General features: G+C 32.4%; 2 protein-coding genes across 2 annotated transcripts in view; both read right to left on the bottom strand.

Moving 5' to 3' along the window:
- Positions 1-27437, bottom strand: part of THADA (Thyroid adenoma-associated protein homolog) — a 279980-nt gene that overhangs the window by 17155 nt on the left and 235388 nt on the right. The gene's annotated exons all lie outside the window — the stretch shown is intronic.
- LOC149486880 (uncharacterized) lies at positions 1055-26695 on the bottom strand. Its single transcript, XM_089696981.1, has 3 exons — positions 26487-26695; positions 8482-11015; positions 1055-2147 (listed from the first exon to the last, which is right to left on the bottom strand). Exons 2-3 carry the CDS (start codon positions 11013-11015, stop codon positions 2036-2038), a joined length of 2646 nt encoding a protein of 881 aa, XP_089553107.1. The 5' UTR covers positions 26487-26695; the 3' UTR covers positions 1055-2035.

The raw sequence follows: 27437 nt of genomic DNA on the forward strand, positions 1-27437 counted from the left end.
TCAAAATATTTTCGTTTTTGACAAAATTGCTTCGTACTTGACGTAGGTAATCAAGTATCTTCAATTTACACGTAAAACGATGGAAAAAATATCCTCTGGGCTAAAAACTACGACAAAATTTTCAAAGGAGAAACACACTGTATTTAAATAATTTCTAGAAATTTAACATTATTGTACACATTCTATTATCTACTATCTTATCAGAAATAGGTAATGAATATAATTTTATAAAGAGTACATAATATGATTATATCAGTACAAAGTAAGAAATAAGTGGAATGATTTTAAGTTTAATGAACTTGTAAAAAATATTTTCAAATATCGATCCTGAAATTATGTTAACGATTTTAGTACACCACATTACAATTTATATTTTACTAGCGACCCGCCCCGGCTTCGCACGGGTGCAATGCTGATACTAAATACACTACAGAAAAACTGTGAACGTTGTATATAAAAACATAGCGGCCCGGCCGGCCGGTACCGCCGCAAACGCTACGTCCCGCAATTTTTAAATCTGTAATATCTTCGAAAATATTCACTTAAATCATACGGTGTAAAGTGCCATATAGATCTATATTAAATGAACAATGTATTCAAGGTATTTAATTGGTTAAGGATTAATGCTGTATTGGTGAAAATCGCTTCGAAAATTAGCTATTATTTGTCGTAAAAAGTAAATGACAAAAAAATGTTATTGTGGGTTATCCATAAGAGATAGACATATACCATCGCGGACTTTTCTGTAGACCTTTTCAATGTGTATAATACTTAGTACATTATTTTGATAAAACTCGTAGGGTTCAGCCTGCGTTTGCAATATAAGCGGAAACAATGTAATTTTTTACGACATCACATTAGAAACCTCAAAAATAACAGTACTTCTCCACTATTTAATGGATGTTATTATACATAAAAACCTTCCTCTTGAATCACTCTATCTATTAAAAAAAACCGCATCAAAATCCGTTGCGTAGTTTCAAAGATTTAAGCGTACAAAGGGACATAGGGACATAGGGACAGGGAAAGCGACTTTGTTTTATACTATGTAGTGATTCACTATAGTGGCATGGCAATACTGTTTGTTAAATATGTCCTATACTTATAAAATCTAACATTATTTTATTTAAAGTTAAAATCACTCATAAATTATTACATTATAATCACAACTTATATTATTTATCGATAAAAGTCATAAATTAATAAATAACACTAACTATGTAGTAATATAATTTAAAACTGTTTAATAAGGCAGCTTACAAGTCTAATTCCGCGTTTCCACCTGCAAGTAGACTTGCAAGTTGCTGTCAGACAGACTGTCGCACATTTCTTGCGGAAGTTTTCTTGCAGATGGACAGGCGGCCTAATACTGCATCAAAATGGAGGGAAAGCTAACCGTCAAAATGTCAATTTGTTTTTTTAAACGCAACATGGGTAATATAATCGGATACTAGCAATTGCATTTTTTCTATTAAAATTCGAATTCATTTCAGTGACAATTTCTTTTAGGTTCATAAGCATGTACTATTTTTTTCTGATAGAATTAAACTTTAACTCAAATATCTTAGGCCAATATCATGTTCCATGTCGACGATACAAAACATTTGTATAATGGATGTTGATATTAGCTATAGATGCTAGTAAAATATAGCTACACAATTATTTATATCTATCTGTCTATACAGACGGATAAATAACGAATTTTTCATTTGTTTCCTAATCTAGTGTCCACATGTACATGTAGTTCCCAACTCTACAGAGTTTTGCGAATCCTAAATGTGTCACAGGAAATATAGTTATTTGCGATTAATTTTTTCATCAATAAAATAACAATTCTTTTAGTATTGTTTTGATTCACTTTTAAATCAATGTCATTAGTCATAATAAAATGTTTTATTAGACATACTAACATAGCTTTTTCAGAATTTTGTTACTAAAGAATGAGTCCTGGTTGAATTATTAAATAAATTATAACACTTTTAGGTTCTGTAGAGTTGTAAAGCTATACCATAGACAATTATATTCGTCCATGATATCACTGTGAATCACAATAAAATCGTGAACAGTCGTGGTCCCTGCTGGCCGCCATCACGTCTCCGAGCTGGTGGGCCACTGCAGCTGCGTTCGCGCTGTTTCCTCTTGATAACCTGGAAAGTATTAATTATGATGTTAATAAGGGATTTATATATGCAAAAATTTCCGATTTGGGGTGTGTAGGTACGACAATGTACCTATGTTTATCTTATATGGATATTTTAGTAACATATAAAATCAACAGGCTTAAGGCAAAATATTAAACCATTTTTATATGAGATGAATTAAGACATAACAAAATAAATATTGGAATAAAAGTAGGTAGGTGAGTATATAATATCTATCTATAATTATTTAAGTTTATTTGATCAAATGTCTCAAGACAAGCTATTTGAAATAGAAATAAAATGTGTTACGTTTTTTCTACTATTCTGATTAATATTGAAAATCGTTTCAAGGAAATCACGTATAATTTCTATTTTCTAGCGATATTTTCCTCGTTAAAGTATATATAGGTAAGTACTTTCATGCGGTTGTTTACTCGACCGACTTCGCAATCTCTATATTTATACGTAAACCTCACGAGGAAGGCGCGGTGCGGTAACTTTGACTGTAGGGCCAGTCCCGCTTTCACAAGAAACTCAACGTTTTTTACTGCGTAATATTCGAAAAACGTGTACAAATTAACACATGATATCTTATCAGCTTATCGCTAAAGTTTTTGACGCCTTTGTTTCCGAATGAAACTCTCACTCGACCTTTGAATATTTACTGAAAATAATATAAATACGTTATGGGTCAGTAAAGGTTAACTCAAAAGGATCAATGCTCGAATAAGATTATGAGAGAAATTAAATAGTGATACTTAAATGAATGATAAAATTTGATTACTCATACAGACCGACAGATGAGATTTTAGAAAAAATGCCAATTCACATACAAAACCATGAATGCAATGCTTGCTTCGTGTGAAAAGAACAATACGTTTACATACAAGCAATTGCACCATTCATCGAAATAATTGCGTCACTTAGAGCAACAATGAAACCTGACAAAAATATTAATTAGTAATTACTATTAGATATATGCGCCGTATCATGATTTACAAATTATTTCCGCAATAATTAATAAATTGTACAAATTTTCCGCCGGCCAGTTCGGAATGCCGCTCGCACACTTTCTCTGTCCACGTATCCGATTTTATGTAACGGTTCGTTTTGGCGGCAAACTGTCTGAAGTAAAATTTGGCGGTTGCGTCAGCGACGGTTATGTAATTTCAATATTCGGTTATTAATTTTAAATTATTCCGTGTAACACTTCCAACAATAGTTGCAATTTTAATTAAAAAAACAATTGGAATTAATTAAATATGTTTTTGTAAAGAATAAAGAGACTTCAGCATTTATTCTGTCTAGCGCAAGTCAAGCGTCATTTATTTTATGTAATACAATGAAGTAATGTAATACATACAATAATAATAAAATGAAAGTCTTTCACTTTCAAATAAAAGTAATGCGTGTTTACCCAGTGTTAAAAAAGGTTGACCTAAATAAATAAAATACAACGCATTTTTTGTATAAGTAGACATACATTTTTTGTACACGTTTAATATATAAGAAAAAGCACAGAATGAAATGTACAACATAATGCTTTATTTATTGCCAAATTTTCTATATCACAAATCTAAATGTAACATAAAAAACAATGTAGCCATTTGCAAAAACGTGTGACATTGCGTATTGCGTGGTCATTATGGCGGGGACACGAAACTATTCGTGAGGAAAATATTAAATAGTAACCATTTCACTTTTCTCCATTTATTTTCTTCGGAATGCTTCATTCGACGTGTTGCCGAATTAAATTATACTTATTTTTGCACGCAAAGGCTTTTAAGGCTGCAGTCTAGCAAAATTGCGTTTTCAACAAGTTATTTGACAATTTTTTCCCGGCTAATGAAATGATAAACTGAATTTTTTTTTCTTGTTTATCAATTAGTGTTATATACGCAATGCGCGTGAATTTTTTCACATTTATAAAGTTACTTTATGTTACCTTAATCAGGCCTTCAAGATAAGTCTCTTTCCCCCAAAATCATTTCGAGCTAAGTTTGTGCACTCACTACGTTGCAACCGATTACAATTTACACAATCTGATCAGCGCATTATTATCCTTATATAGTCGTTATTAAAAACTGCTGAATACAATTGCCGAAAAACTTATGATTTTCTTAATTAGAGCGTTATAAATTCATTAAATTTCCCATTTTTTGCCTTACAAAATCGATTGATAAATACTGCTAAAAGTTATTTTTTCCATTAATTTATTCGAGTTGGTTGAAGACCAATGAGTATTAATCCTTTAAAAAATTTTTTTTTTGAATTTTGATAATTCTTTAAATATTAAAAAAATATTTAAAATAATACGAAAAAATCCTAGCGAATTTCTTTAGTCGCGCTCCTTGGGCCGGAGCGTTCTGACGTGTGCTCTACGCTCGATTTTCCTTCATACCGAAGTGAAAGTTGCTCTACTTCATTAAATTTAATATTTTTGTTAATTGATTATTTTTATCTTAGTTTTGTGCAAATATTCGTATTTTTAAACATTTGATTTCGATATGGAAAATAAACGAAAAAAATACGCGTGTAACTACTAGAAAAAAAATTATCTTCGAACATAAAGTTAATGAAACCAAATAGATTGCAAAGGTGATTGGCAACAATTTCTTTATTTTACGGGGTGTCAGTAAAGGGATGTATATTTCTTTAAAACTAAAGTAAGCTCATAAATTTTCTTATAATATAATTTTTTGAAGTTCCAAAAATGTTTATTTTTCGTTTGAGAAATACGAAATATAATATAAACTTGTATTGAGAACTTGAACTTCCCAAGTTCATCCGGGGAAATCCCCATACGGGGAAAATGATTTGTTTACTCCAAAATTGATCCGAGGTGTTTTAATTTTTTCTTCTAGTCATTTTCAACGTAGCGGCATGTTGTTTGATTATTAATTTTGTAACTTAAATACAGGATGTTGGTTTTATATTCTGATCTTACAGACGCGCTGACAAATTTAGTCCGCTATTTCTAGTTTAGTCTACCAACTCTAAGTACCAATATTAAAACGAATGGATTATCATCACATCATCAAAACTCAGATGTAATGGAAGATCACAATAACATAGAAAATTCAGTGGGTGTTGAGAACTAAACAAACAGAAGTAACAATTCGTTGATGCTTTCCCTTTTCAACGTATTGTTAGGGTACATCACCAATCTGCAAAAAACAAAACTGATGATTCCCAATTGCTGATTAAAAATGAAAAACAAATAATCGACAACAGTGGTGAAAATTTGCTGATCACAATGAAACATCCTTCACTGGTAGCAGATTTACTCATTTAAAATGTATCGGTGAACAGCGTAAAGGAGAGGAGGATAGGAAAACATTATGAATGTGGATGGTGGATTGTATACAGGGTGTAATCGATAAGTATGTGCAGGCGATTATGACGTTATTATTGCAGGTATCAAAAAACTTAAAACTGATATCGAAATTACTTTACCTAATGAGCAAAATGACAATAATAACTTTTTAAAAGTATAACGAGAAATATCTAAAAAATTTACTTTATACACTCCCATATCAAAAAGGGAAATTGGGACTAGACTAGAAGTTAAATGTCTAATTCCGGCAAAAGACATGAATGCGGAAGATGCGGTTAAAAAAAATTAATATTTGAAATACAATGCAAAAAATAACACTTTTGTCATAGATAAGAATCATGACTATTTTTTCCAAATTCAGGGACAACTAAACGTTGCAGAAGCAGAAGTCTGCTTATTTGCTGTTTGTACTGGAGTGAATCATTCGTTAAAAATAGAATATATAAAATAGAATATATAAAAAAGTATGTAACGTTTAGGCAAAATAAAATGATGGACCATTATTGGATTTTACATAAATTGCCTACTGTCAGAATTGATTGATTCGAGACTTCAGCATTCGATGCCCATCAAGGACCCATCCTATATCATTCAAGCGATTGAAAAAAAAGAGATAAATCCAGTGCAACCGATAAAGCATCAGAATGCTAGCAAAAGATTTATTAGGTTTATCAATATAAATCTATATATTATACATAATATAATAAATCTGTAGAAGCGCGAAGACTGACATCCGCGCGGACGGAGTCGCGGGCGGAAGCTAGTCAGAAATAAATATCTTTTGTTTTCATTTGCGTATTTTTCTATTTTATAATTTTTTAAACACAAACATTACATTTTTTTTATTAAATACAAAATTTGTTTATCCGTTTTATTAGTTAAACTGAACAACTTTCACTAAGAAACTTAGGTCGAAAAAAATGTATAGAGTTATGCATTTTGTATGGAAAGCTTATTTTTTTTTATATTTCGTCCAAATTTCTTTGTAAAAGTTGATCAGTTATATAAACATGAAGTTGAAGATATCAATAGAAAGTATTCGCAAATTTTGTGTACTGATAAAAAAAAATCACCCGGTGTAATTTTCACGAAAATTGTTTCAAATTGTCATTTTTGGTACTTATTACGAATATTAAATTATACGAATGATTTAATTTTTAAAAATTAAGTGGAGCAACTTTCCCTTAGTACATTTGTATTATTTAAATATAGGATGACAGGATGCATTTGTTTGCACTACTAGACCAAGCCCTTAAGATATTCGACTTTTATAAGTTAATTTTTTGTGTTTGAAAAAATACGCGGGAAGAATTCTTATAGAAATATGTATATAAATATAAATAATAACATGTCTATTTTTCAACATACAAATAATATAAACTTTATTATCTGTCGTTTGATTTTCTTTGACTCTTCGGTTCAATATTTAGTTCAAATATTATTTACGAGATATTAACAATGACTTTAACGAATGTCTTAAGCAAATGCACAATAATTAAAAGAATTTGCAGTAACATTAACCGCAGTATGTATGTCAGTAGATTGTATTCATGAATATGAATTATGGACATGGTATAAGCATCTCAGTGTATCAATACACGGTTGAATTGTTTTTAGTCGACTATAACTTTAACTTTTATTTATACAAGTAGTAAGTACACTGTTTTATATAGCTCAAGAACCTATTAATAAATGTGCTTTTTCTTTATATTTTAAATTTGAAAGATTTCGATGAAGGTATTTGTTTAATCCAAAAGATAGATAAATTTAAAATTTTTGTATCTATGTTATATGCATCAAAAAATGGTACGTGTACACATAAAATACATTTTTAACATATTTAATGAATTATACATTTTTAATGAGTCGATCAAGATTTTAAGAGGTTAATATGAGGATTATTATATAATTCGTCGAGAGAAAATTATCGACTTGCGTAAGCAACACATAATCATAAATTAATAGGTATATTATGGTCGACCCATTATCGAGGTTAATTCTAATTATTGATTTAAAGCCTCTAATGTGCTTTTAATTTTAAAGATTATGATGATTACAGACCACTTTCCAATAGTTTTGCAATGATTCAAGTTTAAATAAGAATTCTATTAATATTCGCGAAAGTAAAGTATGCATTATGAAAATAATACCTATATTTGTTGCCATTCACAAAAAGAAATAGTGAAATGAAGCATGGATTGGAATGTATTGATATTTGATAGATGATGGTGTAGAATAACATATTTACCTACGTGAAGGAGGCCGTGATTTTAAAATATTTCTATCAAAATTGGGCGGGTTTTATCATGGTTTTATCGATTTCTCTGTGTTTTGTTTTTCGAATTTTCACTTTGCCACTACCTAATATTCCAAATATTTTTAATGGTAAGTGGAAATTCAAATTCGATAGACATCAATATCTATTAAATTACCCATCTTCAAAACTTCCAGAACACTTTCCAGTTTTTTCGAACGCATTTTTTCATCAAATTTCTGCCTTAAATTTATTTGAAATTTTAACAATTCATGTCTTGCTTTAGCATGTAAAATGTCAAAATCATAATATAGAAAACATTATGCAACGAGCATGCCCACAAAGCGATGTTTATTGACCCATAGAAAGTGTCGAAGTAAATAACTAGTTTGAAAGAACTTGTCTTATATATTTATCTCGCGTGCATGAAAGGTGCGAATGGTTTTTCAAATGTTTGTACAATATGACTTCTGTATCTTTTACTAATCACATTATTTCTAACATTTTAAGCTTATATAAGTATGTAATGTTTTTCGATTAGAAATTTAAACGCTTTTAAATACTTGCATTTCATCTTTATCACATTATACAAAGAATGCGCGTCGCATGAAAAATGTACCACTCATGATAACTTCTAACATCAGTTTGATTTTTTAGATAAAATTTATATACGATACGAGTCTATAGTGAATTGATTGTTTGAAAGCATCGAAACCCAAATAATTTGATAAAGTAAAAATAAAACTCACATTTTAAGAAGCGACTCCATTTTCTTTTCCATCGCAAATATAGAGTCTGAGGGCTGTGAGGTGAGGACCTTGCAGAATGTGAATTTGGCACACTGTGAGTCCCTCCAGTCCGTCTGCTTCACCAGGTCCATGGCCGCGGACGTGAGGCTCGACTGCGCCGGGTTCGAGTCAATGTGCTGCAAGTCGTCCGTCATGTCGTCCACGAGATCTCGCTTCACGCTCCGCCGCTGTCTCACGCCAGAAACAACTTGGAAGGGCTCGTAGAAGCTGACGTGGCGTTTCGTTCTATCGCTACCGTCCGGAGACATAACCACGTACACGTTCTCGCTTGGCATCTTGTAATTGTCGTCGTAGAACTTTTGCCTGCTGAGAATTTTTCTGTCGTAATCGTAAACTGCGTCCCCGAAGGATCGCTTGTGTTCCTTTTCGTCCGCGCTGTCGTCAGCGCTGCGCATTAGATTGACGTCAAACAGTCTTCCAACGGCTACTGCTCCGAGGCCTAACGCAGCACCACCCGCCATTAGTCCTAAAGCTGGTAGCATCGCTGGTGCGCCGGAAGCCGCAGCAGCTACTCCAATCTTATCCTGTGCATATCTCTGACTTTGTAATGAATTTGAGGGATACAAACCTAGGTTATGAGATATTTTTTGTGTGGCTTCTGAGAGAGGATCAAAGATTGGCTGTGTGACTTTAGCAATAGGGTCGATTAAAGGTTTAGTGAATTGTTGCACTGTTTGACTTGCACTATTGATGGTATCTTTCATGGAATTTGTGAAGCGTTGCCATAGAGATGGCTCAGGAACGCGTTTGATATAGCCGTATCCGTACGGATATTTTGCAGGGCTGTGGTCGTAGTATGAGAACTTGTTGTATTCATCCTCATAGTACCGGTTATTAGATGGAATATTCTGACTACGTTGTTGATTATATCCGTTAATGGGTTCCATTGGGTAAGGATGAGCACTTTTCGGTACAACACTACTAGTATAATAATTAATTTTGCGTTTATTTTCATGATTCTCAATATTGTCTCTAGTAGCTTTAGCTGGTTGTACTCCAAGATCTGGATGAGCGTATTGAAGGACTGGATTTCTTACACTTTCATCAAAACCTGGCTTCGCGTTTTTCGGAGTGTACATTATTGAATTGGGAAAATTATTTTCACCTGGATGCTGTAACATACGCCTTTGAATGTGACTCTCCGCGTAATCTAGGTCACCATTGTGAGCTCTTGAACTGCGACCGCTGAAGTAATCGCGTTTTAACTCTTGGTCATTGATCTGTTTGATGTATTCAATAAGTTTAGAGTTAGCCACTTTAGAATTATCAGCTTTCGTGAAAGGTCCGTATCCAGTTTTAACGTAATGGTTTTCTTTTTTAGGTTTGTATTGTACAGATGGGACGAAGTCATCCGATTCGAATTTAATGTTGTCGAATTTAGTGAACGGTCCATCTTTCGGTTCAAAGTTGTCTTCTTTAGTAAACGGTCCCAAGTTTTGAGCTGGATCAGCAGCAGCTAAGTCTGGGTAGACATCTGCTTCTGGTATCGCTTTGGGTGGAGTGTAGCCTTCGGGATATGGTACAAGTTCTCCATTAACAACGCGTGCATTCCTCCACGTCTTCTTATCTGACTCGTCATCCGGCATTCTAACACCTTGAATTTCTGGTATTCCATCCTCACCTAAAGTTAATATCGACCTTCCTCTTTTGTTAAATTTATCAATAGCCTTTTTCACGTACATTGAATCTGAGCTCACCATAACTGGGTCAGGCACTTTATATTTACCTTCACCGTCTGAAACTTTAGTACTAACTACTTCTATGTATACCGGGTTCCTATCATTTTTGATAACAGGGTTGTGTGGGTCGAATCTATAACTTTTAATAGGGCCGTTATAGTCCATGTAACTCGTCGATGTTATGTAAACCTTTTTATTTTCTACCTTCTCTTGATTATCGTACGTGGGATAATAGCTAGAAGTTTCAGGGTCGGCTTCTGGTTTGCCGCCATCTTCTTGAATGTGTGATTCTGGATACACGGATACTGGTGACCAGTTTCCGTATTCAGCTTTGATGTCACTGAATTCGTCGTGTTTATTGCGATTGATATAATAATCGAAACCAGCTAAATCACTATTGACGGGGCCGAAGCTAATTTTTCTTTGATCTCTCGAGTCTGTTTTGTTTTTGTTATCTTCGGTTGTGTTAAATTTGATATTAGGTAAAGTCGTTTTGACCGAAACGGTGGTAGGCACAGGGGTGGTGGTGCTAGCGTGCGTTGAAGACTTTCCATCCTTCTTTTTAACGATAAGCTGCGTGAGGTGGCCAGATTTCGTTCTGACGTTAACGGTTTGCGTGTCGTGGTTGTTGAGACTCCTTGATACTTTTAATTCAGTTCGTGTTGTCCTTGACGGTAGGATAGTTGTTCTTATTGTCTTTGTTGTTGTCGTATTGTCGTTGGCATCGGCTCTAACGCTGACGGCGCAGAACAGCCAGAGAATGGCACATATCCGTAGTGAATTTACGGGAGCCATCTGTAATAGAAAAATTGAAAATTAGACTCGCGTTTGAACATAATCAAACATAGATTAATATTAACCAGTCGGCTTTAACATTAGCCTATGAATGCTTCGTTTTCTACTATAAGTAATTTGAGAGGTTACTCAAGCATTTAAAGTAGTAAAGAAATTATGGTATCAGTTGTATAAAGTGTCTCATTACATCGCATGACAGTTGCGGCATGTGATTATACAACACATGTAAATAACTTTTACATGTGTTACTTTCAAACTTTCGGATGTATGCGGCTATGTCCGTATTTCGTGTCGGACATTTTAATGTGTAAATATATAGGTAATAATATATGTTTGTAGACGTAGATATAGTATAATGTAAGGAGTACACACTATGGTTTACAAAAAATGCACAGGTTTATTCAGATTTCACATTAACATTTTATTTAGATTTAGTTCTATGATTCCTACACAGTTACACACGTTCCACCCTACCTGTACACTGTACAGGTGGACCTGTCAGATGTAGGTACCTTAGCGTGTGTGGTAGCTATAACACCACATAACACCTTCCCTACTAATTAATAATATTGTCGTGATGATTTAGATAACATTTATTCGTTCATTTAACTATACTGCCAATGATTTCTTCGACGATTTGCTAAACTTACTACTTTTAGGTACGAGAAAAGAAGAAACTAAATAATAAAAGTTACAAATTTTCGTTTCCATAATAAGTTATTTACATAAATCTCCATTGAACATTAATTAACGTGATAATAGTAACAGCTAAGCCCGGTTTAATAGATTTTGTTAAACTGTGCCCAGTAAAGTGTGAAGTAAAGAAACTAAATGAATTTTCACTTTCACTAGTGGAAAAGAGATGCGTATTTATATTTCTAATGCTGGCCATACACCATACTTCCTATCGTCCATTCGGCATGACGCTACCGATTGGATCAGTTAGAACTGACCATGTGTGGGAGTGGATTGGCATTATTTGGCATGATAGTTATACTTGACGGAACAATCGAATTTCGATTCTTTTGGCTTGATCATGGCGATTGGATCATGTCGATTGGACCGTGTATGGCGGTATGCGATCGTCACTTCAATCTGGTCAAGATTTTTCGTCCAAGCTGAAGGCTGAAGCATAGGCGCTTCGCTCGCTTGGTCGATAAATATGAAAGTATATGGATGTTTAGATGTCAACGGTTACGGATTTGGATAAGATTTATTTGGGAGATAGATGAAGTACCAGATTACTTAACACATTGGGTACTTCTCGTTAAATAGGTACATATATATAACAACAATCTTCCCGGCATATAATCCTTTTTTTGTTTCATTTTTACGAATAAAACGCCCAAAACGGCTAAAACATCGTCGTCTGTCACCGGTGACGCCATGGCTTCAACTGAACGTTGCTGCCGATTGGACAATTCAAACGTTGTGTGTGTGGTCTCTATGGACAAACTGCAGATTGGATCAAGCTGCAGCGTCATGCCGATTGGACGATAGAAAGTATGGTGTATGGCCAGCATAAGTTAGTGGGAATGTTTGAAACCGGTTTTATTTCGTAATCTGTTAATAATTGTACATAATATGTTGTAATAAATGATACTTTGAGTATTTTTTAATTATATACATGCATATTACCTATTACATATCATCAGTTCGGAGAATTTTATCAATTTAGTTTCTGATTTTTATTTAGAGAAGTTTATGAATAATAGGTAATTATATATTAAGTAGTATATTATATCGAAGTCGATGTGGCTGTGTGTCCGTCCCTATATGTAGGTATTAGATCTTTAAAGCTACGCAACGGATTTTGATGGATATTTTTATAGATAGAGATTGATTATAAAATGAAATTTCAATAATTTTCACTTATGACATGACTTCCACAAGAGCTTCAAAATTATCGGGTATTTTCCGATAGGTTCGTTGTAAACAAATGAAGGAGTCAAGTTTTTAGTCAAGGTTAAAAAATCACGAGCGCGAAGCGCGAGTGATTTTTCCTGAAAAACTTGACGACTTTATTTGTTTGCAGGGAACCTTGAGGGAAATGCCAGATAATTTTGAAGCTCGTGTGGTATTCGGGAGATTATTTTTCCGTCCCAAATGTCGGCCAATAATTTCACAATTGAATTGAACCTGTCAGTTTGACGTCAACGACCAGAGAAAATTTTCAAAAAATTATCAGTATAATACCATGTAGGTTGTACCACGTGACGTCGAATGGTGCAATTCTATTGGTCGATATTTGGGTCGGAAAAATAATCATGATAATTTGTAAAATATATTATGTTATTTACATAACTAATTATTCATTAAATAAATGAACTTAGTGTTACGTGCATTTTATAGTGAGCGTGGTCATAAAACATTGTAAAACCGATAAAAGTATTTTATTTCTTAATAATCGCATTAATTGAGACCAATAAATTATAAAACACTTTGTTTTCTTATTTATGACTTAATGAATAAATGTCGCCTTTAACGTTGAAGTAAATATCTATATAAATTTCGTTACATAATTGAAGTAGAGATATTTATTTATGGAAAATTAGAGAAAGTAAAACATTATTAATGTACCCAAGGATAGATTTAAAGTAAAACTATTGGATTAAAAGTTCCAATGAATCGTTCCGCTGATCAAGCTGCGTGTGCACATACATTCAACAATGTTAGAAAATATTGTTTTGCATAAAAATCTGGGTGCTGATTTTATGTTATTGCAAGTTGACAGTCGCTGTTATGTTGGTAAGTTTTAATTTCAATTTGTGCATGCACATCTAAAAATGTAATTTAATAGAGCAGTAGATGGGTATTTTTATACGACTGCAGCGCAAAATAAACTTATATTTTTAGGATTAATGTGTGTATGTGTGTCTTTATTCTACTATAGTTTCTAAGAAAAACTCGCATACTTCCCGTTCCCGTGCGATTTCCGGGATACCTCTATGTTTGTGCTAAATTTCATTGAAATCGGTTCTGTAGTTTTTTTATGAAAGTGTAACAAACATATATACATACATCCATCCTCACAAACTTTCGCATTTATAATATTTATAGAAGGATTTGTTTTGCATCCAATTATATGCTGTTATATTTTTCAATTATGTTTAAACTTCATTATTTATTCATTAGTTGTTTGTATGCAAAATGCTTATCACATTAAGGTAGATAAATTATCATAATTTTTGTTTATATGTAAAAGTTACCTATTGTCATGTAATATGCATATAATATACATAATAATAGTTCTAGCGACAAGCTTTTTATATAATTTACGATGAATTTCTAAAAGTTATTGTGTGAATAGAAATTGTTGGTTGTTTCCGCGTCTTGCGTGTGAGAGTGAGCGTCAACTATATTTATCACACGTAGTTTATTATTTAAAGTACACACTAGAAATAACAAAAGGTAGAGAAGGCTATAAAATACAAAATTACAAGGCAATAATTTGACCGATCGGTTGGCTTGGTTGGTAGGGCGCCAAGCCAGAGGTCGTGGGTTCGATTCCCGGGCAAATATTTGTGTGATGAACATAGATGTTTGCTCTGTGTCTGGGTGTTAATTATCTATATAAGTATTTATTTCAAATTATATATGTATGTTTATCAGCCATCTGGTTTCCATAACACAAGCGAAAGTATGGGATCAGATCATGCCGTGTGTGAAAATTGTCCTGAAATATTTATTAAAAATATTTAATAAAAGTCTTGCCAAAAAGAATATTGAAGGTACAAAAGAAGAAAGTACAAAAAGGTCGTATTGTTACAAGTTAAATTGATTCCTAATAATTAGGAACAACTAACCTATTTGTTATCATCAGCACATTTTTGTTTTCACCATGTTGCGGATTGGTAGATCCACATCGAAAGTATATTTTTTATGATTTGAGGTTTGTTTAATGTCTAATATACATATAAGAAAAGTTCTTAAAAATATAGCTCTCTTTTTAAAGTGAAACTTTTATTACATCGTCTCAAACTTTTTGGTCTGGTCTTGGTAGGTATACCTACTCGGCAGCCGACCGTCACGCGACATGCGCTACACAAAGCAGTGTTCGGAACCGTTCGAACAGTTTCACTTTTACCATGGTTTCATAAAACCACGCAACATTTTTTCATTCCTTTTAACGTAAAACGTGACGGTTTCTTAAAATTGACTCTCAATTTTCCATTACCGCTGCCAAAGTTTCACTTTAAAACGATTTAAAATAAGTATGTATCTAATTATATTACTGCCCTTGCACGCTCAGTGAAAGGCGCATAATATTTGCTCATTTTCACAATACATTTGAATACAAGGCATTGTTTATCAAAACATTTGTGAAGCCATGAATTAGTTCTGCTCTAGTAAGCGGATACGCGCGCTACACTTGCACAAATTAGCTTTATTTTCATGTTTAATTTACTAATTACGGAAGGTTATCTGTTCTTTTGTTATCTGTAATTTATCTAATGTCGAGCATGATGCGTGTACCAATTATAATGTATTTTCTATCAGAGAAAGAGAATAATATTTTACACAAAAAAGCTTTATAAATGAAAAAATTGTCAAGAACTTCATATTTTGTAAAGCATTTTGCAGTAAAAACCTAAACTGTCTTCAAATTGTCCGAACTGAACAAATAAATAGAGTCAACCTATGCCTATATAGGTTGACTCTATTTATTTGTCTTTCAAATTAAAATAGGAATTATCAAAATCGGATTATCCAGTCAAAAGTTCTGAGGTAACATTGTAAGAAACTCAAATAAACAAATGCAGTCTAATTGAAAACTTCCTACTTTTTTAAGCTGTTTGAAAATAGGTATATCCCCAATTTACGATATTAAACAGTATACATAATATAGGTAACATATAGGTAACATATAATATAGGTTTTCAGATAAACACAGGGATACTTTCGCAGTAACACAGACGCAGCGTAACGCGGGTGAACGACCCCGATATCCGGCCACCATGAAGAGTGAAATCTCTCGCTAAGCTTACACCTCACCTGTCATTAGCTAAACAATGTATCGTATAAAACGTTTTTAGACATCATTTTACTAATGTCATGAGATTCAATGTTTTGAGGGGAACAACTGACGATAATTTTTACTTCTTACATTCCCTTTCCTACCAGGTTGCCTGGCAGAGATTGCTGTATAGCAATAAGGCCAATTTGCAATAATTGTGCAAAATATTTGTCCTACCTTATAAGATTGCACTAGATTTACTTTTGTGCAATAAAGTACCTATTATAAATAAATTTAAATAATTTTCAAAAAGTTGAGGTGCCGACGTGCCTGTAGGTACGTAGGTATATGAAATTACATCCAAATATTCAATTTTTACACATTATTGATTATACACAACACTATTGTAAACATCGTGTGATCATAACTCAAAACTTTTATATCATTTGACAAAATAAAACTTGATAAAGTATATTTAAACTCATTAATCTCTACTCTCTATAATACTTAAGTATTTCAATTTTAGTTCAGCATTGGGCAAAATCATATTATATAATCAAGTTTTTATTATGTACTAGCGGTCCGCCCCGGCTTCGCCCGTGGTACATATTTACGTTTTCTCTACATAAGAACCATCCTCGTACTTCAAGGAATATAATAGAAAAGAATTATCGAAATCGGTTCAGCCGTTCACACGTGATGCCGTGACAACGCGAAACGGGTGCAGACCTGCCGCCTTTTTATAGCTCCCGCCGCGAAGCGCGTCGAACGCGGCAACTGATACACAAAAATAATCCTTATGGCATGTAATTCACGCGCGATGACTTATAGCGTATTTCATGTATAACTTTGGTGTTTCTACACCGATTTACATGATTCTTTTACTATAACCTGCCCAGGAGTATGAAGAATAATTGTGCCAAATTTCGTTAAAATCCGTCGTGTAGTTTTTGTTTCTATAACGAATATACAGACAGACAGACAGACAGACAGACAGACAGACAGACAAAAATTTTACTGATTGCATTTTTGGCATCAGTAGCGATCCCTTATCACCCCTTCATAGTTTTTTTTTAAATATATTTCATGTACAGAATTGGCCTCTCTACAGATTTATTATAAGTATAGATTAATGGCAATTTATTATCATACTTATGTCAATGTAAATGTTAATAAAATACGCAAAAATATACAGAAATAAATGAAATGTATCTCATATCTTTTTTAAATCTATGCAAAACTAAAACAACATTTTAATATTGAGGAATTAGAAAGAAAAGCAGTATTACAATTTAATTTCGTTTGACCTTAAAATAATAATAAGGAAGTTTGAAAATATAATTATAAAACAAATTAAATTTTCGAGTAATATATAAATGTGCAAAAATTAAAATTATTTAACGAATTAGATACCTACTTGTAGATAAGCGGTTTAACCTTTTTTTATAGTAAATTATATTATGGACGTGTTGAATTATGATATAAATCAGTAATTAAATATTTTTGTTCTATAAGCATTTGTAAACCAACAAATTATATATTTAAAATTTCTGTAATTACCTCAAACATTTGTTTGAGTTACCCTAATTTTGGCGCCAAATTGCTGAGAATATGAAGGTATTTATGTATCGCTTGACATTTACCAGCCCTGTGCACAGGTCAATAAGTAAGTACACAGATAAGTATTCTCTTTGTATAGGTGTTGCAAGCGTTTCCTATACAGTTGCAGGTTGCAACACTATTGTTCCGTGAATGGCGGCTTTATTTGCGAAATCGGTATCATTTATTGTATGGTGTTGTAGATACAGATTAAGTATTTTTGAATTATCTATACTAATATTATAAAGCGAAAGAGTTTGTTTGTTTGAACGCGCTAATCTCAGAAACTACTGATCCGATTTGAAAAATTCTTTCGTTGTTAGATAGTCCATTCATCAAGGAAGACTATAGGCTATCTTCACGCTAAGACCTGCTATCATCACGCTAAGTCCAACAGGAGCGAAGGGACGCAGGTGAAACCGCGGAGCGCAGCAATATTTTCTGTTGAAAATTCATGAATGCGTATGAAAAACTTGTCGTTTGTCCTGTAATTGCTCGGCTTGACGCGAGGTAATTTTTTTATGTTACTTGGAAAAGATGAAGCATTATAGGGAAACGAATACTTAAAATCTATTGACTATGGTTAAATTGTGTATAATATACATAATTTAAAGTCTAGAAATCATGTATTTTTTATTTATTTTATCAAGTAAATTTTATCAACTTTTAAAAATAAATGAATATAGAAAACTGTCAAAACACAATTAAGTTTTGTTATGTTTTTAGGGTTCCGTAGCCAAAATGGCAAAAACGGAACCCTTATAGTTTCGTCATGTCCGTCTGTCCGTCTGTCCGTCTGTCCGTCTGTCACAGCCGATTTACTCGGAAACTATAAGTACTACAGTGATGAAATTTGATGGGAATATGTGTTGTATGAACCGCTACAAAAATATGACACTAAATAGTAAAAAAAAGAATTGGGGGTGGGGCCCCCCATACATGTAACTGAGGGATGAAATTTTTTTTTTCGATGTACATACCCGTGTGGGGTATCAATGGAAAGGTCTTTTAAAATGATATAAAGTTTTCTAAAAAACATTTTTCTTAAAGTGAACGGTTTTTGAGATATCAGCTCTCAAAGTCGTAAAAAGTATGTCCCCCCCCCCCTCTATTTTTATAACTACGGGGTATAAAATTCTAAAAAAAATAGAGGTGATGCATGCTAATTAACTCTTTCAACGATTTTTGGTTTGATCAAAGTATCTCTTATAGTTTTTGAGATAGGTTGATTTAACTGTAATTTATTATATTTGCTGCTACGGAACCCTTTGTGCGCGAGCCCGACTCGCACTTGGCCGGTTTTATTTATTTTGTAAAATTAACAATAGGTAGATAAAATCAACGCAAAAATAACCGATTTACTTATTCTACAAAAAGAAGCTAATTCTTTCACCTTGACTTTAGTGTTAATTAAATTTTCACTGAATTAGCGAATAAAGATTGAACAAGAAAGATTAGCAGATTATCTAATGCAGATGTCCTTGTGCGGGAGGTCAAGGCAAGCCGGGGCCGTATATGTGTGCTCTAAATACACGTACGGAGGTCCGACGTAACGGAAAAGGAAATAAAAAAGTTGAAATAAATATGAAAGTTGCGTGTATGTTATGCCATGTCCAGATAAATCCATACTAATATTATAAATGCGAAAGTAACTCTGTCTGTCTGTCTGTTACTCAATCACGCCTTAACTACTGAATCAATTTACATGAAATTTGGTATAGAGATATTTTGATACCCGAGAAAGGACATAGGCTAGGTTTTATCCCAGAAACCCCACGGGAACGGGAACTATGGGGTTTTTCTTTGCCTGCGCGGGCGATGCCGCGGGTGGAAAGCTAGTGGTGAATTTAAAATGTTTAAAAAGAAACAGTATGTAAGTATTTATTTATTTATAAATTCAAACGTTTTGTGCAAATAATATTTTACTCACAACACCACTTTTCGTTTGAAAAAATTCATTTCATTTCAATGTGTTCGTTATTTTACTATTTCATGCGAAAACCACTGAACGTGTTTTGATGATACTCGGCAAAAAGAATATTTCGAACTTATTTCAGAATAACAATTAACAAGTACGCTATAGAAATACTTGCTTTTGCCCGCTGGTTTGTCCAATCCCTTAGTTACTTACTTTACAATATTAGGTACTATAGTGCTGCTATATTCTAAAGTGTATCATAAAATCAATGATTCACATATATTTAACATGTAAATTATAATTATATCGATTTATAATACTGACGTGTTTAAGGAAGCAAATAAGAAAGGTACATTCCTATGTAATTACAAAATCGGAATCGCTAAAGTGAAAGTTTTAGCGCTCATACGATCATTTAGGTAAGTGAGTTCATTGTTTGTGGATTATTTAAATATACGATAATAATTATAATATATTTCATAATCACTACATAGTATAAAACATAGTCGCTTTCTCTGTCCCTATGTCCCTATGTATGATTAAATCTTTAAAACTACGCAACGGATTTTGATGCGGTTTTTTTAATAGATAGAGTGATTCAATAGGAAGGTTTTAGTATATAATTTATTATGTTTTAGATAAAGCGGGCGAAGCCGCGGGCGGAAAGCTAGTGATTAATATTTATTACTGCATTACAATCCATTTTGCTTATGGACTGATGGTGTTTCACGTTTGACACAAAGATTTCTTTCGGGACATTATTTATTTTAAGTATTAAACTAACTTTAAGGAAAATGAATCACACTGCAACGAGAGAGTACTAATTTACGTCTTATATAATAAAATGAATCAGAGTTCTCATGAAATGTGAGGCTGCGCTCTACCCGTCTCTAAGGCTTATACTGTATTAGATTATTTTTTTAAGGAATATTTTCATATCTTTCTTTCTGATTTATTTAACCATCATTCATCATTGGTGTAATTCGACCTTACTTTCGTTTATGATAATAGTGTATCTTTTAATTAAAAGTCACTTGTAATCATTTTTTAAATGTTTATTCATAAATTGTATTTTATAACAATTAATATGGCTATAGCTTTATCTTTTTGTCTATGAGGAAGCGAAAAGATTAACATCTAGATATATGTGATTCATGTTTAAAAGTAATAAGAAGAGATAATTATTTTATCCATGGAGACATCAAAGGAATGGGTAGGTCATTATATTATTATTAATGTTTTACAATATTGATCCCTGAAAGTTAGTTATTTTAAATAAAGCATTTTAACAATTTATCAACATTTAAGGATAAAAATGACGGCATTTTTTTCCTAATTCAACAGAGTTTTCAATTATTTACGATTCTTAAAGCGCTAAGTCCTAAATTCTCTACAATTAAATGTTATTGTCAAACTATGAAATAAAAAAGGATATAATAAAAACTAGTGGATAACCTTCTACACCTTATTCGTCCAAGATGCCCTTAATGGTAAAAACCTTTTAAACGGTTGCAATTCAGACAACAATATGTTTTAATTACGATTAAATAATGGTTTATCTTTACTGGTAAAATATGTCAAATCGTAGATGTATGGAGAGGTTTGCAAGAATGTGGCATGTTTTTAATTGAATGTTAAACTAGCTTTTCGCTCGCGGCTTTGTCCGCGTTGTTTATGCTCTTAAACCTTACTCGAGGACCGCGTTATACATTAGTGAAAACAGCATGATAATCGCTGCAGACTTCGGTTTACAATATGTAAAAGGAAATAAGTGTGTCTTTTTGTTTATTAAGGTTAGCAAAATTAATTTTGGTTTATACAAGTGACTTTGATTTTTATTTATTTTACTATATTTTCGTTCACATCCATTTCACATCTTTCCTGCAGTCCTGCCGCAAAGTTGTGAACGTATTTACTAAATATACCTACTTCTTAAACGAAACCCGATCGTCAGAAAAAAATGAAGGAATAAAAAATTCCTGCAGTCTGTCTTGAAATTAAAAATGTATAAAGAATTTATCTATGTGATAAATGTCGAGTATTTACGGCTTCTTTAGTAGACTTTATTTATATTTATTTGCTTCTTAGAAACTTGCGGTTTCTAGAGTATTTTTTTATTTAAACCTGGCCAAGTACAACTTGATAAAAAACTACGAGATGCTACTCTAAAACAAAATATAGTACTATAGCTGTGTAATATTAAAAGTAAGACAGAATATGTAATTCATTATAATATTTTGTATTTTTTTTACATTTTCTAGGTTTTTATGCTTTTTGATACGTCATGTAACAGAGATTTGAATCTATACTTATTATTGTAAAGCTTTTGTTTTTTTGAACATGTAAATCTCAGGAACCATGGGTCCGATTTGAATTTCACTGATATAATGTCAATTTATTGAGGAAGGCTACAATATATCATCTCGCTAAGACAAATAGTAGCGGAGCAATGCGGATAAAACTGCGGGGCACAGCTAGTCGTGTTAATCCAAAACAAATGGCAATTGTTAAAAACTAGTTAATTGTACAAGTTTGTAGTGATTTATTCGCTGATAGAGGTGTGACGGTTGCTCCAAATAACTTAATAGTAACTTGAACAATTTGGCACACTTGATAAGCATTAGCATAACAATGGCTGCTTTCAAAACAGGTGTTTATGACATTTTAAGTACCGAAATATTTGATTTGATGCTTTCATTTTCAATAATTACCTATAAGACGAATTGTTTTTTTTAGGAAAGTTGAAAAAAAGTGTTTAAGATATTTTATTGATACCTAGTTAAGTTGTAAAAACATACTTTTGAACTTTATTTATTTACTTATGTGGTATGCCTATATTTTTAACCGTCTTCCAAAAAAAACGAGGAGGTTCTCTATTCGGCCGGTATATTTTTTATTATGAGGCAATTGTTATATTCTTCGTAAATGTAACCGATGCCAGCCTTTACTTAGTGAACGCGAGCGAAGTCGCAGGCTGCAGCTAGTTTCCTATAATTCCCATAGAAAATTCTAATCTATAGTCACAATACACGGCAATGAGAAGTTGGTAATACTTGTTCTAATTCACACACTGTCACTTACACAAGGTATTAGAAGAAAGAATTACGATACATAGTGTGGAAAATATTACAATTTTATATGCTGTTGTGTAATAAAAGTCGTTTAAATTTTATTAAAAGCAAGAGGTAAGAAAAGCAAGGAAAGTTTTGCTTAATTTCATATTTGCATTTGTTTCAATAGAACATTACTAATTCATCTATCAATATAAATATTTACAACTAGCGGTCCGCCCCGGCTTCGCCCGTGGTACATGTTTACGTTTTCTCTACATAAGAACCATCCTCGTACTTCAAGGAATATAATAAAAAAAGAATTATCGAAATCGGTTTAGCCGTTCTCGAGTTTACACATTTTGCGATTCATTTTTATATCAAAAAAATTAATATAAAAAATAATATAAAAAAGAGCGTATGTGCCGTGCACAACATAAAACGAAACTTATTTGGCAACATTCAAAGATACCAAAATCGTCGCCTTACTCCATGACGTGACGGTATTGCCATGACGCGATCTAGAAATTTTACTCTCAGCACGCCAAAGAAGAAAACTATTTTTTGATGGATTCCATTTCTTGAATGAATATTTTTAAAAACTCCCTTAAACAAACATAGGCCTATTGCAAAAATCTACAAAGTCATATGACTTGTGAGATGGATGGAGTTTTCGCCACTCTAATTTATGTGGCGACCCGCATGGCGAGCGCATTGATTTGTATTCACATGTCAGACTCGGCCTTGCGCTATCCTAAATATTAATGATGGTTAGGTAATGTAACAGAATGTACTGGAGATCCTTTATGTGTAAACTACTATTGTATTAATGTACACTTGGTATAGGCACGTATAGGATAGAATATACAGTGTTATTTTTGCATCTAACTCTATGTCAATAATGTATTTGGTGTCAACTTAATAGACTACAAGCCCATGTTGAAAAAGTTATGGGTCATACGGCATCTGTGTCATACTATTGCACGCCTCATAAGCGAAGCGTTGAGGTGGGTACTACTGTCACTTCGCGCAAAACATCTGTTTCAATACTGCTTTTAATCCATTATTCCGCAACGTCGTACAAAAAAAAAAATCATAGAGACAAGGGGAAAAAATCTCTACCTGTACCTTCGAATTCTCATCTGCACTCAGGTGGACAGCTTACAAGTGACGGCATAGTGCTGAATCTTATTATTTTATGCTCTTATATCGTTCTAGATAGGTCACCTGGTGGTTCAAAAAACCCATAACTTTTTCAACATGGGCTTGTAGTCTATTATGTTGGTAGGTACTATTTTTAGACTGTTAGACAGTCATCTCACAGCTCTCATTTAGGCAGAAATGAAACCTGTTACTAACCATAGAAAAATCCCTAAGAATAAATGTTATTGAATAATAATAATATGCGAACTTCAATAATATGAATGATCATAATACTATGTAGGTATGTAAGTCGGTATCATCATAGTTGTGACACAGTTGTGATTTTTTTTATACACGAAAAAAATTCGCTAGACGTTAAATAATTTACATTTAATACCGAGTTCACTTGATTTAAATGAAATGCAAGAATAATTTCTACATTTTAATAAAATGATAAGAACACGTCTTAGTTTATAAATATGCAATGAAGATAAACACTATCATACTCTAATTGCAGTGGGCGAGCCTGCTTCGAAATTGTATTTCACTTTTTATAGTAGCAGGTTTTGCTTGCAATTTTCTGCATTTTGTACGATGATATTCCTGTATTTTTTTAATATTATTTCATATCTAATGCTTTATGACACTTTTATAATGTCTGGTTATTTTATGCTCTACAATCTTCATCGCTATAGAATATTAATCTCGGTTCAAGTGTCTATTTGTATTTTGTATTTATAGAAAGGTTACAAAGGTAGTTTTTTGTTACTATTACATACTTATATTTTAAGATATGCAGCTTTTGCCTTTTACCAATGATAAAACACACAATTATTGATAAAAAATAGATAGAAAAACAAAATTGTAATTAGTTAGCTATGCTCCGAGGTTTTACCCGCAGTGCTCAGCTCCTGTTGGTCTCAGCGAGATGATATTATAATATAGCCTATAGCCTTCCTCGATAAATGGGCTATCTAACACCGAAATAATTTTTCAAATCGGAACAGTAGTTCCCGAGATTAGTGCGTTCAACCATACAAACAAGCTTTATAATATGAGTATAGATGATAACTTTAAAATCAGATACTATTTCTTCCTCAAATAATAAATTCAAGTATTGCTCGAGTTCTCACACGAATACAAAATACGCAAACACGCACGCTTACATTGTGCAGAATTAATTCAAGTTGAAATTCTTGTAACTGAGTAAAAGAAAATAGTTTTCACTGTTACATACTTCTCCGGAAGTTATTGTAATACATTGTGCGGAAGAATTGTTTTACATTTATTTAATTTCTTGCACTAGTGACTCATTTCGATCGTATTGTATTATTAAGTCGATAATCATAATTTTTGTATTTGGTTATGTTAATTTAGTAAACTAGTTAGTTCATTTATAAATAACTTAGAATACAATATATCATTTGTATAGCTGAAATAATTTACAACAGGAAAATAGTGTAATTATAGCTTTATCTTACCAGTATGAATTCGAAAGTGATTATTTGTTTTGTTTTTTAATTTAATTAAGCACTTATTTCCTTATCATGACAGAATAACTGAAATGATCTTGATAAAATTTAACACATAGATAGATTACTTTGCTCTAAAACGTCATGGGCTTCTTTTTATTCCGGAAAATTCATCCAGTGTTTGGGCGTAGTTAGTTTGCAAATCGATAAATTATATAATATTTTTTTTAAATATATATTACTTTCTCTAATTAATTCGTGTATAATCTGTCCCTTTATGTGTCTATTCTAATGCATTACGTAATGCATTATTTATTCTTTGTATTGGGGCAACTGTTAAACTATTGTAATGCTTATAAGACAATGCGTTTAAGATAATAATTAGTAGGTTATGCCTGTGTGAATTGATTGTCAGATTTTATTTATTTTGATTGATATTTCATCACTTGGTCGTATTTTATGAAAAGCAGGTGCTCTTTTTTTTGGTATAGCTGGTTATTGAATATATAATAAACTGTGTTTATATTTTAGATTTCACAGCAAAAACTACTGGACGAATTTTCGATTTTCATAAATAGAAAGCTCCATTATCAAGCTAGAGAGGCACTTATTAAATTACATGGTCAAAATATCTTATTTTCTGGCTGAATCGAATAGAACCAGCTTATGAAGAGTATAATTTTGATTTTTAACCGACGTTTTCAAGAATTGTCTCAACATAGAGTGTATTTGTCGTTATTGTAATGATGCAGGATAGAGAAATATACAAACACACGCAATGCCTTATGGAGACGATGTCGTGTTTGTACTTGAATAAATAATAGTACTTTATAGAGGTTTTCAAAAAAGATAATTGTATACCTTATTTGTGTAAATAATTTATATCTATTAGTTTAAGTTACATATAGTTTTTGATAAATTTATGTGACAAGCGTAGGTATTTAATTTATAATTGCAGTGCATTCATGTGTAATAATTGACCTAAATGTTAGTTCAATTCATTAATATGTGATTTAAGGTACGTATTTTACTCAAATAATTAATAAAAGTTGTTTATAGTAAAATGTACTTAAATAGGTATGTCATGGGATTGAAATCTCAGAGCTTTATTGTGTGTCATCCGATATAGAGCCTATATATTTTTATTTCAGCTCCGATCTATCTGAAAATCAAATTTCAGCTAAATCGGTCAATTTCTATTAAAAACTATTCATATGCACATAAACTTTTACACCACAATTGATAAAGTTATATCTAGTTTCTATTAAAACAGTACTTCCTAAGTAAAGAAAGTTATTCACTTGCTTACACACGAGTATTACTTAAGCTTACCGCGCAGTGTCCCCTAGAAAGTGAAATTAACAACTTGAGCGCATGCTCCGCCCTCTTTCATACACTCTCACTATCCCGGGCTTGCACTATTTGATAAAAATTCGACTTAGTAATCGAATAGTTGCTAGTATCAACACTTTTCGCGTATACCGTGTGACCGTCGGTAGGGTAAGGCGCGTGGGTAACGACTGTGGTCGGAACGCGGTGAGCGTTGTGCAAGAGGTGGAAGAAGGGAGGTTGCATAAGATTGAGCTTCGTATTCAGAGACGAAGGGAAGTTACTTTTGTTTGCGGAGAGACTGTGTGATTTAGATAAAATTTATATAAATATCATATCTAAAAATGTGCTGAAAACCACGAAATGATGATTTTGTATATGTTAACTTTAAAGTTAAAACTTTCATTGGACAAATAAATTAAAAGTTAAACTTGTATAAAATGAATGAAAGTTATGAACGAGCAAATGGAACTCAATTTATAATTTATTTATTTATTTATTTAAATTCTTTATTTAACACACACATACATAGAGGAAAAAAAGAATAAAGAAAATCATAAGATGTTAAATAGGCGGCCTTATCGCTATAAGCGATCTCTGCCAGGCAACCTTTGGATAGGATTTGTCATACGAATTAAAGTATAATTTAATGATTTCAAGGAAATGTAGAGCATGTATTACAATGTTACACATATAACTATATGTAATATGTGCATGTATTGTTTTTATACTGAGAAACATGCTACTAATTATAATCGAGAATTGTATTAAATACATTTATGTTGTTTATTGATTGATTTGTTTTTGCAAGGCAATTTATATTAATTGTAACAATTTATAACAATTAAGTATTTGTCGTATTTCCTTTAAGTTGTATAAAAAGTAGAGCATTAGGTTTATAACTAGTCTTAATTAATATCTGAAAGTATAATTGTTTTCAATTTATACTATCTT

Source organism: Colias philodice, chromosome 7 (assembly GCF_061535455.1).
Source record: "Colias philodice isolate Cphi_HAF_F1 chromosome 7, ilColPhil1 Martin Lab GWU primary, whole genome shotgun sequence".
Classification (NCBI taxonomy): Eukaryota; Metazoa; Arthropoda; class Insecta; order Lepidoptera; family Pieridae; genus Colias; species Colias philodice.

Coding starts and splice junctions, on each gene's coding strand:
- LOC149486880 (XM_089696981.1), bottom strand. CDS start 11,015: ATGGCTCCCGTAAATTCACTACGGATATGTGCCATTCTCTGGCTGTTC. Junction 2,148..8,481: donor ATGGAGTCGCTTCTTAAAAT/GTGAGTTTTATT, acceptor AATACTTTCCAG/GTTATCAAGAGGAAACAGCG.